Source organism: Aotus nancymaae, unplaced genomic scaffold (genome assembly GCF_030222135.1).
Source record: "Aotus nancymaae isolate 86718 unplaced genomic scaffold, 86718_ANA_hifiasm-v0.15.2.pri h1tg000018l, whole genome shotgun sequence".
Classification (NCBI taxonomy): Eukaryota; Metazoa; Chordata; class Mammalia; order Primates; family Aotidae; genus Aotus; species Aotus nancymaae.
Window position 1 is genome coordinate 1,177,227 of NW_026988430.1, and position 18,688 is coordinate 1,195,914.

Here is an 18,688-nt window from a genome sequence, read left to right on the forward strand (position 1 = left end):
TAAGAGCTTTGTGAACTATGTGGATAAAGCATACTTTCTGGTAAGCCTAATACTGTGAATGATAAATTAAAAATGGGAGTTCCTATCTCAAATCTAAGCAAGGATGGCCTGGGTGCGGTGACTGTTGCCTGTAATGCCAGCACTTTGGGAGGCCAAGGAGAGCAGATCACCTGAGGCCAGGAGTTCAAGACCAGCCTGGCCAACATGGTGAAACCCCGTCTCTACTAAAAATACAAAAATTAGCTGGGAGTGGTAGCAGGTGCCTGTAATCCCAGCTACGTGGGAGGCTGAGGCAAGGGAATCTCTTGAACACGGGAGGCAGAGGTTGCAGTGAACTGAGATCAAGCCACTGCACTCCAACCTGGGTAACAGAGTGAGACTCCATCTCAAAAAGAAAAAAACAAAAATCTAAGCAAGAACTTGAACTCCAGGAAATCAGTATGTTCCGCAAGAGGGCAGTATAGTAACTTGTTTAGAAAACGGTAGGCTTGGAAGAGCAAATAATTTGTGACCAGTTTTTAAATTTGTGATGAGAACTGCTTTAAGATGAAACAAAATGAAATCGCATCTTTACCATCAAGTGTTCGTCTCTATGACGTGAAAACTACTCAGGAAGATTGTTGTTTAAAGTCTGGATGGCATGCTTTTGAGAAAGTAAGTTGCTTGACTTGGAACGAAATGGCCTTGTTTTCATTGGTTGCTATGTTGCTCGGTTGCTATGTGGTCTAGTAGCCGCTACAAGCAAAATCAAGGCGATCACATTTCCTCTGCCTCAGCCCTTGGAAAAGCTTCATATGCCTGAGTCCTCACCTCCAGTTGTGCCCGGAGCTACAAAGCTTGCGGAGAATTTAAATCGGGAAACTTAGTAATCATTATAGCTAGCTTTTTCTGACCTCTGAGTACCAGGCTGGGCACTTTACATGGATTATTTCTTTCAGCCCCATGGTAGCTCCATGTGTTAGGAACTATTATTATCTTCATTTGACAGATGAGGAAACCTAGACTCACAGAGGACTGAGTGGTTGCCAGTGGGACATGGCTCATCAACAGCAGAGTCGGGATTCAAACCAGGCAGATCAAATCTAGATCCCAAGTTTGAGCTATTTCTAGGCAGTTGGTGGCAAAGATAGAACTAGAACCCATATCTCTTTGTTACAAATTAAAGAGTGATGTCAATGTTGAAAGTGATGTGTATGGACAGGACTGGGTACAAGAACCTTTTGGGAGAGGGCTGACGGGACAGACACAGAGTGACTGTGTTTGCAAAAAGACAGGTTCATGCCAAGAAACAAGGACATTCCAGGCTGAACTGGGATGCCCCACCGATGCCAATTACGCACAGTGACAGAGTGGCCAAGACCGAGGGATTTCCCCATTGCCTTCTCAACTCCACAGCGCTCTGGGATCCACAGGCTGGTGGGCTCCCCAGGAGGAGCCTGCAGAAGGTGCTTCCTCCTTCAGGGGCAGAAGTTCCCCTAAATCCCCAGAGCCCTTAGTCAAGTTCATCCGGAAACTATCAGAATAATCATCACTGCTATCCCTTGAGAACTCCAATGCCAGGCCCTGTGCTAAGCCTTTTACTTGTATTAGCTCATTTAATCCTCATGGCAACTCGATGAGGTGGGTCCTGTGTCCACCACCTGGGAATGTCACGGGCTGGCCCCGCTCACGGGAGCTGCATATGTAAGGCATGTGGACGTGTATGCATAAAAAAGTAGGTCTCGTACACAGATTGCTTTTCCTAAACCCTCCCTCATCTTTCAGCAATGCTGCCAATTTCATTTTTAAAATGTAGCCCACTTCTGAGTAAGCATGGCAGATTGCTCACTTCTCCCTTCCAAACTCCACTGAAATGGCAATAAAGGAATCCAGAATATATAAACTCATAAAGGGATAAAATGAGAGAAGATACACATGTAGATGAGAGTCCTGCAGATGTTTGGAAGAGGGAGAGGAGCAGGCACGGACTTGGCAGAACTAGGGAGCACTACTGGCTCCCTGCAGATGAGGACACTAACAAGCAGAAGGGGCTTGGTCTTGCAGAACTCTAGATGCTGACGACGGGGAGATCCAAATCTACAGGTGTGCATGAGGCTTGGGACTAAAAACAGGGGGGCTAAGTGGCCTGTATAGGGGAAGGATGTACCCCCTTCCTCCTCCTACAGCAGGCACACCCCCACTCTCTCCACCCACTCATCACATCCCTCCCCACCCCGACTGCCAGCAGGAGATTTGACATTTTCTCCATGGATAACTGAATGGTTCCAGAGAAAAGACCTCCACATTCTGACATCTTGGAGTCCTGTCCCAATTTGAAAGCCAATTTGGGCTCGGTGTGGTGGCTCATGCCTGTAATCCCAGCACTTTGGGAGGTTGAGGCAGGTGGATCACCTGAGGTCACGAGTTCAAAACCAGCCTGACCAACAGGGTGAAACCCCATCTCTACTAAAAAAAGAAAAAAACAAAGTTAGCTGGGCATGGTGGCTCATGCCTGTAATCCCAGCTACTTGGGAGGCTGAAGCAAGAGAATCGCTTGAACTGGGGAGGCAGAGGTTGCAGTGAGCCAAGATTGCACCATTGCAATCCAGCCTGGGCAACAAGAGGGAAACTCCATCTCAAAGAAAGAAAGAAGGAAAGAAAGAAAGGAAAGAGGAAGAGAGAAACATAAGAAGGGAGGAAGGGAGGGAGGGAGGGAGGGAGGGAGGGAGGGAGGAAGGAAGGAAGGAAGGAAGGAAGGAAGGAAGGAAGGAAAAGCCAGTTTGCTGTCTGGCAACCTTGTTGTAAATCCTTCTATGGACAAGCCTCATCCAGTCCCTCAGAGTCCCCCTGTATGTTTTCAGCAAGTCACACTTAGACAAGAACAGGCAGCCCAAGATCACCCGATATTTAAAGACAGCCTCCAACTTGGAAGAGAGGCATCCAGACAAATAGGAAAAAGGAATTTGGAGAAAGCAGAGATGATGGAAGGAGTGGAAACAAAAAGTGAAAAACATTTGATGAGTAATTTCTTCAGAAAAGTAAAATAAGATGTTCTATCCATTTAACAAGAGTGAAATGCTTTATTCTCTTTTTTGGATGTTACTTTTAAAGGAATTAATGAGAAAACAAAAATGAAATTTTGGAAAGTGTTCAAAAGAAGAGTCAGAATGAAATACGTAAAAGCAAGTTTGGTGGAAGATAAACTAGAACAAAAATACACAGAGATTTAAAAATAATAATAATCAAAGAAATATAAGAATGAGGACCACTCTAGGAAGTCCAGTTTCCAGCTAATAGGAATGCCGTAAGGGGAAAATAGAGGAGAGAGAGTGAGAGGAAAAACAATACCACTCCCCAAAATTGAAAGATGTGAGTCTCCAGATTGAGAGGCCCGACTAAATGCCCACACTAAGGTGCATCATCACAAATTTCAGAAAACCCAGAATAAGGAAAAGATTTCTAAAGCTCCCTGAGAGAGAAAAAAACACACAGAAGTTCAGGTATCGGCCTTGGACTTCTAAATAGCTGCACTAAACGTTAGAGAGCAATGACTTCAAGCTTCTGTGTGAAAACGATTTTCAGTCAAGAATGCTTGTAACCAGATGATCAATGTAATAGGTAGGTGGAATGAAAGCATCTCAGATATGCAAGGACTCACATTCTACCTCACATGTGTATCCTCTCTTAAGTAGCTGCTGCAGGATGTGCACCAGCAAAATGAGGAAGTAAACTAAGAAAAATAATGTGGAACTAGAAGTCATGGGATACAATGCTGGATGGCAGTGAAGAGAAATGCCAGGATAATAGTGGATAAGCAGCAACCAGTCCAGAGGGGAGCAGGATGGCAGGCACTAGGAGTGATGCACCCCAGGAATCAAAGAAATTGGCACGTTTGAGGATAGGCTCCAGAAACATGAAAGCACTTGGGGAAAAAATTAGCAATTGCCACATAGAATAGTAGAAAATGACAAACAAAAAGTAACGATTAAGTCCAGGAAATAAATGAAGAGAATGGCTCCTGCAAAGGGCCTGAGGTAGAAGTGAGCCTCACGCATTCAGGGACTAGCAAGGAGAGTGGGGCTGCAGCAGAACTGGAAAGGGGAGGAGTCTAGGCAATGAGCTCAGAGAGACAAGAAGGACCAGGACGTTGGGAGGACTCAACCATTTACTCTGAGCAAGATGGGAGCTGCTGCAGTGTTTTGTGCAGAAGAGCGACATGATCTGACTTACATGTTGGCAAGATAATTCTGCCTATGTACTGAGAATAAATGGTAGGAGGGAATTGGTGGAAGTAGGATGCTTTTGCAGTCAGAAGGCCACTGTGGTGATCCAGGTGAAAGACGATACTCATGGCCCCATTGGTTGATGGTGGCTTAGACCAGGGTGGAAGCACTGGAGGTTATGGGGATTCACTCATGGTGGTGGAAAATTATTAAGGGAAAGTATTAGAGAAAGTTATAGAATACAGTCTCAAACCCTAATGGAAGGCCTAAGGGTTTCTTCTATAGTTCTTAGCTGAAGGGAGCCAGAGTCTCTTTGCAGGAGCTAAAGAGATTAGGGTGCAAAACAAAGGACTCTGAGTAGTTTACCTAGCTAGCTTGTTTGCTCATGTGGTCCTATAAAAGTGATCTTTGTGGGGTTTTTTGTTTTGTTTTTTGTTTGTTTTTGTTTTTGTTTTTGAAACGGAGTCTTGCTCTGTCACCAGCCTGGAGTGCAGTGGTGCAATCTCAGCCCACTGCAAACTCCACCTCCTGGGTTCAAGCAATTCTCCTGCCTCAGCCTCCTGAGTAGCTGGGACCACAGGTGTGTGCCACCATGCCTGGCTAATTTTTGTATTTTTAGTAGAGACGGGGTTTCACCATGCTGGCCAGGATGGTCTCGATCTCTTGACCTCATGATCTGCCCACCTCAGCCTCCCAAAGTGCTGAAATTACAGGTGTAAGCCAGCGTGCCCAGCCTAAAACTAACCTTTGACCATTGCAGTTGGCTCTCTCCAGGGGAGGCTGACCAAGGATATTACCCACTAATGGTGTCTGCTTTAGGCATCAGAACCTGTCCTATAATCTTTAACCTCTAGTGGTGTTGACTCCAGCCTTTGTCAATTAAACTGTATTGAATAAATGTGAGTCTCACTGGCTGGTGAGGACCAGCAGTCACAACTGTTTACAGCACTCTCCAAGGTGTCTGTAAGCAGCCACAGACACTCAGCCAAACCGGCAAAGCATAATATCTGTGTGTCAGTACACTTTATTCATCCATCGCTGAGTCAAGGTCTTCAGGACAGCCCCCACAAGTAGTAACCCCGACAGGAGGTGGTGAGAAGCAACTGGATTTTGGATATTTTGAAGGCAGAGCCAAATATTCCTTATAGAATGAGGGATATGAAAGAAAGAGAAATCAAAGATGGCCTGAGCAACCGGAGAGATGAAGTTGTGGTCAAATGAGGTGAGACCACAATTGGAACAATGTTCCCATCACCTGCTGCTGAACCAACCTAAACTTACAGACATAAAGCAACAATCATTGATTATTATTAGCTCTGATGACCCTGGCAGTTAACTGGCTCAGCTAGGCAGGTCTCGCTCTGTGGTTGGGGCTAGAGTCATCTCAAAGGCCTCCTCGCTCATATGTCCGATTCCTCTACTAGAAGATTCTTAGAGCTCAGGGATGGACTGGCAGAGGCTCCTTGGGGCTCTCTCTCTATGCTCTCTGGACAGGACCTCTCCAGCATGGTGGCTTCAGGATAGCCAGGCTTCCTGCATGGTGGTCCAGGGCTCCAAAGGCACAGGTCCTAAGAATGAGAGGGAAGTCGTATCTCGCTGTACAACCTGTGTCAGAAGCAACACAGCATCATTTCAGCGGCATTCTGTTCCTTAGAGTTTGGTCACCATGTGCAAGTGGGGAGGGAATCAGATTCCTCGTCTTGATGAGACGAGAGTCCAAGAATCTGAGATATGTTTTCAAACCACCACAGCAGGTTTTGAGGAGACCATAAGAGTTGAGGAACATTTTGAGTTAAACATCATTTGCATAGTCATTAGAAACACTATCAATTTAACCAAAGTTGTGATATGACCACATTGTGGGAAGACTGAGCAGCTGAAGTGAAGGGGTCATTGGGACAGGGCCCAGCTCCCACCCGCCACCAAAATAGGCACATATAAAGAAAGAATTAAGAAAGAAAAGAACAGCGACATCAGTCAGAAATGCAGGGATAGATACAAAGTGAAATACACAGAAGAAGTAAGGATTGTTCCTTCTCAGGAGCAAGATGGGGTGAGGAGGATGGTGGGGGAGGGGATTAGTGTTTTTCAATATGGATTTTAGTACCATTTGACTTTTTTTTTTTTTAAGACAGAGTCTCACTCTGTTGCCCAGGCTAGAGTGCAGTGGCATGATCTCAGCTCACTGCAACCTCCACCACCAGGGTTCAAGTGATTCTTGTGCTTCAGCCTCCTGAGTAGCTGGGATTACAGGTGCCTGCCACCATGCCTGGGTAATTTTTATATTTTTAGTAAAAACAGCGTTTCACCATGCTGGCCAGGCCAGTCTCGAAGTCCTGACCTCAGGTGATCCACCCCCTCAGCCTACCAAAGTAGCGGGATTACAGGCATTAGGCACTGTGCCTGGCCTCCATTTGACTTTTTAGCTTATGTACATGTATTACTCTGGTAACATAACTGTTTTAAAAGGATGTAAATTTCATTTCTATAAAATTGATGTTAAAATGATAGAAAAACGCTTCCTTCAGCAGCACATATACTAAAATTGCAATGACACAGAAATTAGCATGGCCCCTGAGCAAGGAGAATATGTGAATTCGTGAAGTGTTCCATATATCTTTTACGTAAAAATAAATTTTTTTGACTCAAAAGTTTTAAAACTGAGAGAAAAAAATGCCCCAATCTGAACAACATAGTGAGATCCCAGCTCTAAAAAATAAAAATTAAAGAATTTGCTGGGCATGGTGGTAAGCATCTGTAATCCCAGCTACTCAGGAGGCTACAGTGAGAAGATTGCTTGAGTCCAGGAGTTCGAGGTTGCAGTAAGCCATGATTGAACCATTGCACTCCAATCTGGGCTACAGAACTAGACCTTGTCTCTTAAAAAATAAAGGCTGGGTGCAGTGCTTAAAAAAAAAAAATTAAGACTGGGGGCAGTGGCTCATGCCTGTAATCCCAGCACTTTGGGAGGCTGAGGTAGGTGGATCATCTGAGGCAAGGAGTTCAAGACCAGCCTGACCAACATGGTTAAACCCTGTCTCTACTAAAAATACAAAAAAAATTAGCCAGGTGTGGTGGTCGGTGCCTGTAATCCCAGCTACTTGGGAGGCTGAGGCAGAAGAATCGCTTGAACCAGGGAGGTGGAGGTTGCAGTGAGCCGAGATTGTGCCATTGCACTCCAGCCTGGGCCACAAGAGCAAAACTCCACCTCAATAAATAAATAAATAATTTAAAAAGAGCAGGGTATGGTGGCTCAGGCCTGTAATCCCAGCACTGCCAAGGCAGGTGGATCACGAGATCAGGAGTGTGAGACCAGCCTGGCCAACATGGTGAAACCCAGTCTCTACTAAAAATACAAAAATTAGGCAGATGTGGTGGTGGATGCCTGTCATCCCAGCTACTCAGGAGACTGAGGCAGGAGAACCACTTGAACCCGGGAGGCAGAGGTTGTAGTGAGCCAAGATCGTGCCATTGCACTCCAGCCTGGGCGACAGAGCAAGACTCCATCTCAAAAAATAAATAAATAAATAAATATAAATTAAAAAGTTAAAAAAATTTTAAAAGCCGCATCCCTATGGCAATTGCAATTTTAGGAAAGACTCCAGCCCAGTCCCTTTCCCCTCTGTGCCTTCCCCTGGTGTCTCTGGCCCCAAAGAGCACTCAGACTCACATGATTGATTGGCCTGGTGCTCTCCCACCAAGGACCATTGCGGCTCCCCAGGTCTCAGATGCCCACCACCCCCCTCCTAATCCTTTGGGGCTCATGCCCATTGCAAAGGAGAAAACTGGCTAAGTGAGTTCCCATGTTCATTAAAAGGTGGACGAGAAGCCAGACCTCCCGGCTTATGGTTTAATGGTGTCTCCAGGATAAAAATGATAGTTGCCGTCACTGAAGATGATCTGGCAGGTGGCACGGGGGACATAGGCGGGGGGAACATTCCTGGAAGGGAAGTCTCCATCCCTCTAAATTAAGTGCATTAATTTTCCCGAATAAAGACGTGCCTCTCATGAAATCCACTGCCTGGAAGAGATATTTGATACAGCAACTGTGATGGCCCCTGGCTGGAAATACTCCATTTCCCCTTAGTCACCCTCCTGAGGGCAGGGTAAGCCTGAGGGCTAAAGGAACAGAGAGAACCAAACAGATCTGTAGAATGAAATTCCTTGGCTCACAGGAAAACGGCAGTGAGGGGAGTAGGGAGCACGGGACAAGGTTCTCAGCAGAACTTCGGGTTTTTCTCTTGCCCTCAGTGCGGTGGGGGTTGTGGGCATGAATCTGGGATGTAGAAAATCAGTCCCAAGTAGGGGGTGGGCCTGATAGAGAAACCCAACCCGGGAGGCAAGGTCATTGTCATCACCGTTAACCCTCTGCAGACCAGAAACCACCAGTACAGCCAACTAACCCTGATTATTATTGTATTTACAAGAACCCTTGTGTTTGTCAAAGCTCTTATTAGAATGCCTTAAGTGGCCTGGAAGGTGATGTTCCCCAAATTTGCCAACGTGCAACACCATGGTAATCGTGACGGTGGAGTGGTTTTCACGGGCGGGCACAACAGCCTGCCATGGTCAAGTGCACAGAAGCCTCTGAGGCCCGCAATGGCAGAGGGGACAAACACGAACAGAATCCAACTGTGCCCCAAGGCTGCTCACGTCGGACCCACAGCCCCCAGCAGCCGAGGTGCCTGCATTTTCCTCCACAGCAGGAGCCGTGGTTTGCGCCCTCATTCTGCCACGTGCCTCGTGATTAATACAGTTCCCTTAACGGCACCAGGGTGGAAGCGGAGCGTCTTATGAATTGGAAGGTGCAGCCCCATCGAACACTGTGGGTTCCAAAGTGAGTGGAGGAGGAGGGGGGTTGGCTTCTCCCTTGGTGGCCTTGTGTTTTGACAAACAATAGCAGGTCCCCTCGGGGTCTCTGGCCCAGCATCTCAGCACATCTCTGTTCTAACCTGAATTTGATTTTCTTTTTTTTTTTCAGTCTCATGCTGGTGATTGAAGGGAATGAGACTGTGATCTCCCTCATGACCCTAATAAATATCCTTCATCCAAGGCGGTGACACTGTACTTTGGGGCTGAAATCTGAAACTTAAACAATGGCAGTTCTGACCCAGCCTGGAGAGGCTAAGTGACAGCTTGTTACCTTCAGCTTCATTTATTAACATCAGCTGAATAAACAAATCCCTACGGGATCATAGCCCTGCTCCCCAGGAACCCCTCCCACTGGTTCTCAAAACTCTCTGCTGATTGAAGAGTTTTGAATTGAAGCCATCTTGAATAAGAAGGTCCCACTGGAAGGAAATTCAATGGCAGCTGAGTAATTCTGGAAATAAGCACTTCACCTTCAGGAACGTGGGCGGGACCACTCATTCTTTCATTCCATCCTTCCAGTATTTATCTGGTACCAAACAACCTGTTGACTTGGCAGTCCAGGCCATCCATTTAAAAATACTGATGAAAGCAGGCCACGGTGGCTCACGCCTGTAATCCCAGAACTTTGGTAGGCCAAGACAGGCGGATCACGAGGTCAGGAGCTCGAGACCATCTTGGCCAACATGGTGAAACCTCATCTCTACTTAAAATACAAAAATGAGCTGAGCATGGTAGCACACACCTGTAGTCCAGCTACTCAGGAGGCTGAGGTGGGAGAATTGCTTGAACTCAGAAGGTGGAGGTTGCAGTGAGCCGAGATTGCACCATTGCACTCCGGCCTGGGCAACAAGAGTGAGACTCCGTCTCAAAAAAAAAAAAAATACTGTGGAGCCCCTGCTAGGTCCAGTAGGGACGCAGGCGCACACTCTGACCTCAGGGGGTTTATAGTCTAGTGATAAAACAGGAGCCATGTGTGACAGGATGAAATTCCTGTGGTCCCGGGAACAGAGATGATAGAGGGGTGTTGATGATGGCCTCCCCAGGGAAGTGATGTTTAGACTGAGAGACAATGTAGCCAGCGTCAGAAGCCAGCTCTGCTGATTTCTGCTTGCCAGCGTAATTTCACAAAGCCCCTTGTTCTGTGACCACATACAGCTCTTTGAAAAGATGCTTTGAAGACGAAAGAGGACAGAGCACATGGCCAGGGGAGGTGGTCCCCAAAGCCCCGTTAAGGAGTTGCTCATCCCAAGGACAACAGGAATCCAGTCAGTGGAGCGGGTGACATGATCAGATTTGCATGTTAACGTCATCCTAATTCCAATGTGGACGATGGGTTAGAGAACCACAGCAGTGAAGGCCTGGAAGCCATTTTAGGAGGTGCTTGCTCTCATCCAAGTGAGACGCGACATGAGCTAAGCCAGGCTACAGGCAGAGTGGGTGGAGAGCTGGGATGGGGACAGACAGAAATCTCTTATTTATTTATTTATTGCTTTTTATTTTATTTATTTATTTATTTTTGAGACGGAGTCTCACTCTGTCGTCCAGGCTGGAGGGCAGTGGTGCAGTCCAGCCTCACTGCAACCTCCACCTCCCGGGTTCAAGCGATTCTCCTGCCTCCGCCTCCCAAATAGCTGGGATTACAGGCACCGGCCACCACGCTTAGCTAATTTTTGTATTTTTAGTAGACGCGGGGTTTCACCATGTTGGCCAGGCTGCTCTCAAAGTCCTGACCTCGTGATCCACCTGCCTCAGCCTCCCAAAGTGCTGGGATTACAGGCATGAGCCACTGCACATGGCCTATTTATTTATTTTTTGAGAGACAGGGTCTCACTTTGTTGCCCAGGCTGAAGTGCAATAGCTCAATTACAACTCACTGCAGCCTTGACTTCCCGGGCTCAAGCAATCCTTCTGCCTCAGCCTCCCAAGTAGCTGGGAGGTGCATGCCTTCCATGGCTGGCTAATTTTTAAACTTTTTGTAGAGACGGGGTCTCACTATGTTGCCCAGGCTGGTCTTGAACTCCTGGCCTCAAGCAATCCTCCCAGCTTGGCCTCCCAATTTGCTGAGATTACAGATGTGAGCCACTGTGTCCAGCCTGGAAATCTTTTTAATATATAAAAAGTTATTGGCCGGGAGTGGTGGCTCACGCCTGTAATCTCAACACTTTGGGAGGCTGAGGCAGGCAGATCACTTTAGGTCAGGAGTCTGAGACCAGCCTGGCCAACATGGTGAAACCCTGTCTCTACAGAAAATACAAAAATTAGCTGAGCATGGTGGTGCACACCTGTAGTCCCAGCTACTCAGGAGGCTGAGGCAGGAGAATCGCTTGAACCCAGAAGGCAGAGGCTGTCATGAGCTAAGATCATGCCATTGCACTCCAGCCTGGGCAATGGGAGTGAGACTGTCACAGACACACACACACACACACACACACACACACACACACACACACATTCTTAAAAATCAAGTGGGCTGGGCACAGTGGCTCACGCCTGTAATCCTAGCAAGGTGAGTGGATCATGAGGTCAGGAGTTCGAGACCAGCCTGACCAACATGGTGAAGCCCTGTCTTTACTAAAAATATACAAAAATTAGCTGGGTGGGGTGGTGTGCACCTATAATCCCAGTTACTTGGGAGACTGAGGCAGGAGAATCACTTGAACCAGAGAGGTGGAGACTGCAGTGAGCCGAGATCATGGCACTGCACTCCATCCTGGGTGACAGAGTGAGATTCAGTCTCAAAAAAAAAAAAAAATCAAGTGAAAAAAGAGAAAAATGAATTAAGACAGAAGAGTTCATAGAACAAGATATACAAGTTTCCCATAAACGTGAAAATACGCTCGTCTTCACTCATAAGAAAAATACAAATTGAAATTACACTGAAACCATCTGTCACCTAAAAATTAAAAAACCTGCCAGCACTCGCTGTTGGAGAAAAGCAAGCATTCTCACGTTTCTGGTGACAGTGCAAAACAGAAGATTTTGCAACGTCTAACAGAATACGTATTTACCCTTGAACCCAGCAATCTCAATCCTGGGAACTAACCCTGAAGATCCACCCCCTCAAATGCAAAACAGTATACACCCAAGGCCGCTCCCTGCAGTCCTGTTTCTAATAGCAAAATAGTGGAAAAACAAATCAAGATATCCCTGCATAGGAGATGGGCTGAACACAGGATCGGCTAGCCACAGTGGAGCACTACGCAGGCATTTTTTAAAAATAAGGAGGATCAGCTGGGCACAGTGGCTCCCACCTGTAATTCCAGCCCTTTAGGAGGCCAAGGCAGGCAGATCATCTGAGGTCAGGAGTTCAAGACCAGCCTGGCCAACATGGTGAAACCCCATCTCTATTAAAAATACAAAAATTAGCTGGGTGTTGGGGTGGGCATCTGCAGTCCCAGCTACTCGAGAAGCTGAGGCAGGAGAATCACTTGAACCCAGGAGTCGGAGGTTGCAGTGAACTGAGGTTGCACCACTGCACTCCAGGGTGGGCAACAGAACAAGACTGCATCTCAAAAATAAAAATAAAAAAAGATGAGGGTATCTCTAGGAGATGAATTCACTTGTTAATGAAAATAAAAATTAAAAGCAAGGTATAGCAGAGAGTATGTACTATGCTATCTTTTGTGTAAGAAAAAAAATAATGCCGGCTGCGGAGGCTCACGCCTGTAATCCCAGCACTTTGGGAGATCAAGGTGAGTGGATCACTAGGTCAGGAGTTCGACACCAGCCTTGCCAAGATGGTGAAACCCCATCTCTACTGAAAATACAAAAATTAGCCAGGCTCGGTGGTGGGCACCTGTAATCCCAGCTACTCGGGAGGCTGAGGCAGAAGAATGGCTTGAACCCGGGAGGCAGAGGTTGCTTGCAGTCAGCTGAGATTGTGCCATTGCACTCCAGCCTGGGAGACACAGCAAGACTCCGTCTGAAAAATAAAAATGAAATAATAACATAGCTATGTACCTGCTTATTGTTGTGGAAGGAAGGTAAAAAGGAAGGGAGGAAAAGGAGAAGACAAATAAGGAGGAGAAAACAGAGACTGGGGGGAACAGACGGAGGAATGGGAATGGGAATACACCCATTTGTGTAGTGTTGACTTTTGACCTGGGTAAAGAATACACATAGGCAAGAAAGAAATAAAAACGACAGAACAAACCTTCAAGTGAATACAAACAGAATCAAATGAACCTCATACACATCAAACTCATAACATGGTTTCCAAGAGAAAATTAATAATTCAATTACCTTTTTTTTCTTTCTTTTTTCTTTTGAGACAGGGTCTCACTCTGTCACCCAGGCTGGAGTGCAATGGCACAGTCTTGGCTCACTGTAACCTCCACCTCCCGGGTTCAAGCAATTTCTCTGCCTCAGCCTCCTGAGTAGCTGGGATTACAGGTGCATGCCACCACACCTGTTTTTTTGTTGTTGTTGGGGGGGCAGATTGCAGGTGACTCACGCCTGTAATCTCAGCATTTTGGGAGGCCAAGGTGGGCAGATCACCTGAGGTCAGGGGTTCGAGATCAGCCTAGCCAACATGATGAAACCCCATCTCTACAAAAAATATAAAAATTAGCCAGACATGGTAGCTTATGCCTGTAGTCCCAGCTACTCAGGAGTCTGAGGCATGAGAATCTCTTGAACCCTGGAGGTGGAGGTTGCAGTGAGCTGAGATCATGCCACTGCACTCCAGCCTGGGCAACAGAGTGAGACTCAGTCTCAAAAAACATAAATAAAAATAAAATGAAGGAAATGCTGGAAGAACCATGAGGATATGTGAAAAAGATATGAGAGCTGTCTCCTCGCTCTGAACATTTTCAGCATCAGAAAAATATTACAACAGTAAGGCATTACAAACACCTTGAATTAAAGGGAAGAAAAAGAATCATATGCCTATAGGAATACTCAAAAACTGAGTTAGAGGGAGGGAAGGACCTTCTTTACAGAAGAATGCCAGCCAGTAAACATCAAAGAAATGGTGCAATTTTTTGAGAAGGAGTTTCATTCTTGTTGCCCAGGCTGGAGTGCAATGGCACAATCTCGGCTCACTGCAACCTCAACCAAATTGAGGTAAAACACTCAATTTGAACATCCACAGACTCCCCAAAGCCCTGGGCTATGAACCCTGATGTAGAAGGAGACTGGAGCTTAGGACGCAGCACAGAGGAGCAGCAAGCTGAGGAGAGGAGGCTCAAATGAGCGGAGCAGGGAAAGCCACAGCCGGAGAGGAGGGCAAGCCAGGAGGAGCGCAAATGCCACTCAGTCAGCACACCAGATGGGACGCTTGCCACTGGGAGTGATTAAAAATCAGATCCCTAAAGATGGTTTCTTTGTTTTTTTTTTGTTTTTTTTTTGAGATGGAGTCTCGCTCTGTCACCGAGGCTGGAAGGCAGTGACACCATCTTGGCTCACTGCAACCTCCGCCTCCTGGGTTCAAGCGATTCTCCTGCCTCAGCCTCCCGAGTAGCTGGGATTACAGGCATGCGCCACCACACCCAGCTTATTTTTGCATTTTTTAGTAGAGACGGGGTTTCACCATGTTGGTCAGATGGTCTCGAACTCCTGACCTCGTGATCTGCCCACCTCGGCCTCCCAAAGTGCTGGGATTACAGGCGTGAGCCACTGCACCCAGGAAGATCAATTTTACATCCACCTATGTGACAGTAGGAAAGCCTGATCAACTTCAGGGATGAAGGCGGACAGTCAAGACCTGCGGTAACACTGGCGTCTCTCTGGTGCCGCCACCACTTATCACCTACCTCTGATTCAGGGCCCCTTCCCAGCTCGTCATCCCACCTGCCTGACCTTCTCCGTCCAGTGAGGCTGCCCAGATGCCTCGGAGAGCACAGCCTTCTGAGCTCCATTCTTCCCAGTGTTTTTCCTTGTTTGGTGCTTTCTAGGGAGTAGGCAGGTCTTAGGGATTTTTTTTTTTTTTTTTTTTTGAGACAGGGTTTCGCTGTGTCACCCAGGCTGGAGTGCAATGGTGTACCCATGGCTCACCGATGCCTTGACCTTTCTGGCTCAGTCCATCCTCCCACCCTTGGCCTCCCAGATGGCTGGGACTGAAAGCACGTGCCACCACACCTGGCTAAGTTTAAAACTTTCTGTGGAGACGGAGTCTCCCTATATTGCCAAGGCTGGTCTCAAACTCTGGAGCTCAAAGATTCGTCCTGTCTCGGCCTCCTAAAGTATTGAGACTACAGGCATGAGCCACCATGCCCAGCCTAGGGATTTTTAATGTGCTCTTTCAAAAGACTATGAGGGCTGTTTGGTGTCAAAGCAAGTCCAAGTACCAAGAGATAAGAGATCAAAAGCTCTGAAAGCATGCCCAATCCAAACTTCAAAAGTGAGAGAGATAAAATGGCTCAGAAATAACCATACTGGGTCCACTTAGCATTCAGCAGATCACGTGGTCGCGAGAGCACAGCTAAAAGAGGGAGATAAATAAGTCAAGTGGGCCACGTCCACGGGCACGATCATCTCATCAGAATGAGTCAGTCACCTGTCACCAGCTGAGAAACCCAAGCCAGAGCTGGCTCTGCTGGGTTGGTAAGATGTCCCACCCCAAACTGACCAACTGAACCAGCATTTCTAGTCTTCTGAATTGCCTGCAGTCCTATAGGCCTGGTGGTGATGGCAGAGAATAAAATCTTCTCTCACACTGGTCTCCAGTTACAGAGTCCTGATCACTGCAGCTGGGAAAGCTGAGAACTTTTCCTCATCTAGCACATTTGCGAAACTCATTGGCTTTAACAAACTGTTCCCCACACACCTGGCCTGTGCGGTCTCCTCTAACCAGCATGTGCTATATCATATTCAGAAAGTGCTTATAGGCACTCCCTGGCCTTGAAAAATATTCATCAGCTGTCGGATAAGCTGAAACCCATCGAGGCTCTGGTGAAACATTCACTTCAGAGAAACACACACACACACACAAAGCAATTTGATCAGACTTCACACGTTTTAACAAAATCCAGGTGAAGGAATCTCCTCTGGAAAAACAGAAGACTCTTACGGGCAGCTCCAAGAAATAATTCTCTCAAGAAAGGGAAAAAAGATGTGAAATTCTCCGTTCCAGGGTAGAAAACAAGATGAAATGGAATTTCACCCAACGTGGAACTTTCACGTAACCCCGATCTAAAATGGTGGTTTCCAAATGTCTCAGGATTGTGAAACCCTCTTGGATTTTCCTCCCACACTTTGTCTTAGAGGTAATCAAGTTCAAAACTCATAAACTCTAAAAAATCATAAGATCCCTCACCCCCCACTCCCAACAAAGACCTCAGGCAAGAGCATCATGGAACGACTTTAAGATCTCGAGTCTGTAGAGGACACCATTCCTAAAGTTTAAAAGAAATGGATCTTTATTCTGGCAGGATCTGCTGTGTTTCATGCAGAGTGTATGGCCATGTCTGCGACTCGGGAGAGCTCTATTTAATGTGTGCGAGTACTCAGTAACATATACCCACGATTTTTACAGAGCTCTTGTGTTACCAGATTGGCTTTAGGTTTGAAACCCTAAGCTTCAGTTATGTGTCTCTGCTAATAATAGGGCTCACCTCCCAACGCCTGCAAGAGACAAGAGGGCTAGCAAGGGAATGGCTTCCAGTGTGGCGGAATCCGGGAGAAAGGCAGGATGGCAGCCTGAGTCAACCAATCCACAGAGAACACCGCTCAGCCACCCGCAGGCTCTGCCATGTTCCTCCTGACACCCCCAGGGATCTCCTGCCTGCCCCCAATATGCCACACAAGGGACACATGGAACCCCGGAAAGGCACTGGTGTTGAGAGCCCGCTGCATGAGATGAAGACACACACTCGCACCTTAAAGAGACGTTTTAGACGTGCATGGCTAAAATCCAACCCAATTATACAAGGATTCTTGGCTGAAAATAAGCTAATGGCTGGAGCTTTATAGAATCTCAAGATGTTTCTATGTAAATCCTACCACCAAACAGCTGTGAAAATAAACCAACGTTCCTTGATGGGCTTCCTCCAAGTGCGGGCCCATCCCAAACCCTGCTGTCTTAGGCCACTGTTTCTCACAAACACTGCAGCCTACGGCCAGAGGACAGACCTCAACGGGAGTCTGCTGACGCTCCTTCTGCACCACGGAGCTAGGAGAGAGGCGGGCTCAGAGCTGACAGTGAATGTCGTCTTCAACTTTCCAGGCAAGCGATTTAAGTGCAGAAACGGGGTGGGGTTTCTGTGGATATTCACTTGGAAGGTGTACAGAGCCTCTTATTCGCAGAACTCCCTTCTCCCAAACAGAAATAACAAACCCCAAGCAAATTTCAGCACATCTTTTTTATGTACAAATGGGTCACTGGCACAGAGGGAGTTACTTTTTATAAATATCTGCAGCAAATCCCCTAAAAGAGATGTGAATAAAAACCCTCTTTCTCAGCACAAAGGGCTTATCCTTCCTCCAAATCACAAACTTCCCAAGAGCCTGTGCTTAGCCAAACACTTGCGGGCCCCCTGGGAAAAACAGGATCACTTTGGGACCAAGGGGAGAGCCTTCCCATCTCCCGGGAGAGTGGAGGTGACTTGAAGGTCATCTGTCGCCCAGGACTTGGGAGTGATTAAACTGCTCCTTCCCAAGACTTGCGGCCGGTCGTCTTTGTCAAGCTGCTGATTAAGTGGTCTGTTGCTTGGCAGTGGCCCAGAGGGAGAAGAGTAACCTACAATCGCGTGAGGAAGTAAAAAACTCTCGGTATTTTGATTTAAAAAGAACACTTGGTAATCAATGTAACCCTGTAAAGCCGATGTATCGAATTCACCAGAGGGAACATGGTAGGTTACATTCCGGAATCTATAAAGACAAGCATTGCTTTAGGAAGATCATTACTTAGCACCAATTCCTCTCTCTCTCATAATTTTTCCCTTTCCTCTGAGCCCTTGGCTGTGATCAGCACTGTCAGAGCAGAGCTCAGCGGTACTTTTAATCAGTAACACAGCTGGTCTTGAAGAGGAGTGCGGTCACACGCCACAGAACAAACAGCTCGCTCATGCCAAACGGCAAGGCCGCTGGGGCACGCGGACCCATGGCCTCTTCCTGGGGCTGCTCTTTGACTCTCCAGGCCCAGGGGCTTTACTCGAAGCGACGCAGGTGGTTGTACAGAGACTGGACGTAGGTGAAGACACACATGGGGTCTGGCTTGCGGCCCATCACCATCATGTCCTCCACTTCGATGAGGCGCTCACAGTTGGCCAGATTCCTGAAATACACAAGCCCTGTCAGAATGGCGGTCTGGCCCCACAGCCGCGACAGGGGACAGAACTCAGCCTGCAGCCAGAGGTCCCCCCTCTTTATTTTCTTTTTTTTTTCCCTTGGTGTCCCACCCCAATTTGAAAACCAGTTTGGGCCGGGAGCAGTGGCTCACGCCTGTAATCCCAGCTACTCAGGAGGCTTTGTGATGGCTTGAGGCAGACATTCAAGACCAGTCTGGGTAACATAATGAGACCCCCATCTCTACGAAACTATTTTATAAAATCTAGCTGGGCCAGGCATGGTGGCTCATGCCTGTAATCCCAGCACTTTGGGAGGCCAAGGCAGATGGATCACCTGAGGTCATGAGTTCGAGACCAGCAGGGAATTCCGATAACCTGGCAGAACCT

The 18,688-nt window shown here is 47.2% G+C and overlaps 1 protein-coding gene and 1 non-coding gene across 5 annotated transcripts in view; one reads left to right on the forward strand and one right to left on the reverse strand.

The window, feature by feature from the left end:
• Positions 1-6,719: 6,719 nt before the first annotated feature.
• LOC135275833 (U6 spliceosomal RNA) lies at positions 6,720-6,821 on the forward strand. The gene has a single exon (XR_010343402.1). It is a non-coding gene; the product is annotated as a U6 spliceosomal RNA (small nuclear RNA).
• Positions 6,822-16,409: 9,588 nt separating this feature from the next.
• Positions 16,410-18,688, reverse strand: part of SMTNL2 (smoothelin like 2) — a 28,601-nt gene continuing 26,322 nt past the window's right edge. For all 4 annotated transcript variants that reach the window (XM_064378011.1, XM_064378008.1, XM_064378009.1 and 1 more), the window contains one exon: positions 16,410-18,288. In XM_064378011.1, the coding sequence (XP_064234081.1) occupies positions 18,162-18,288 (127 nt within the window). In that variant the 3' untranslated portion in view covers positions 16,410-18,161. The remainder of the gene's footprint in view (positions 18,289-18,688) is intronic.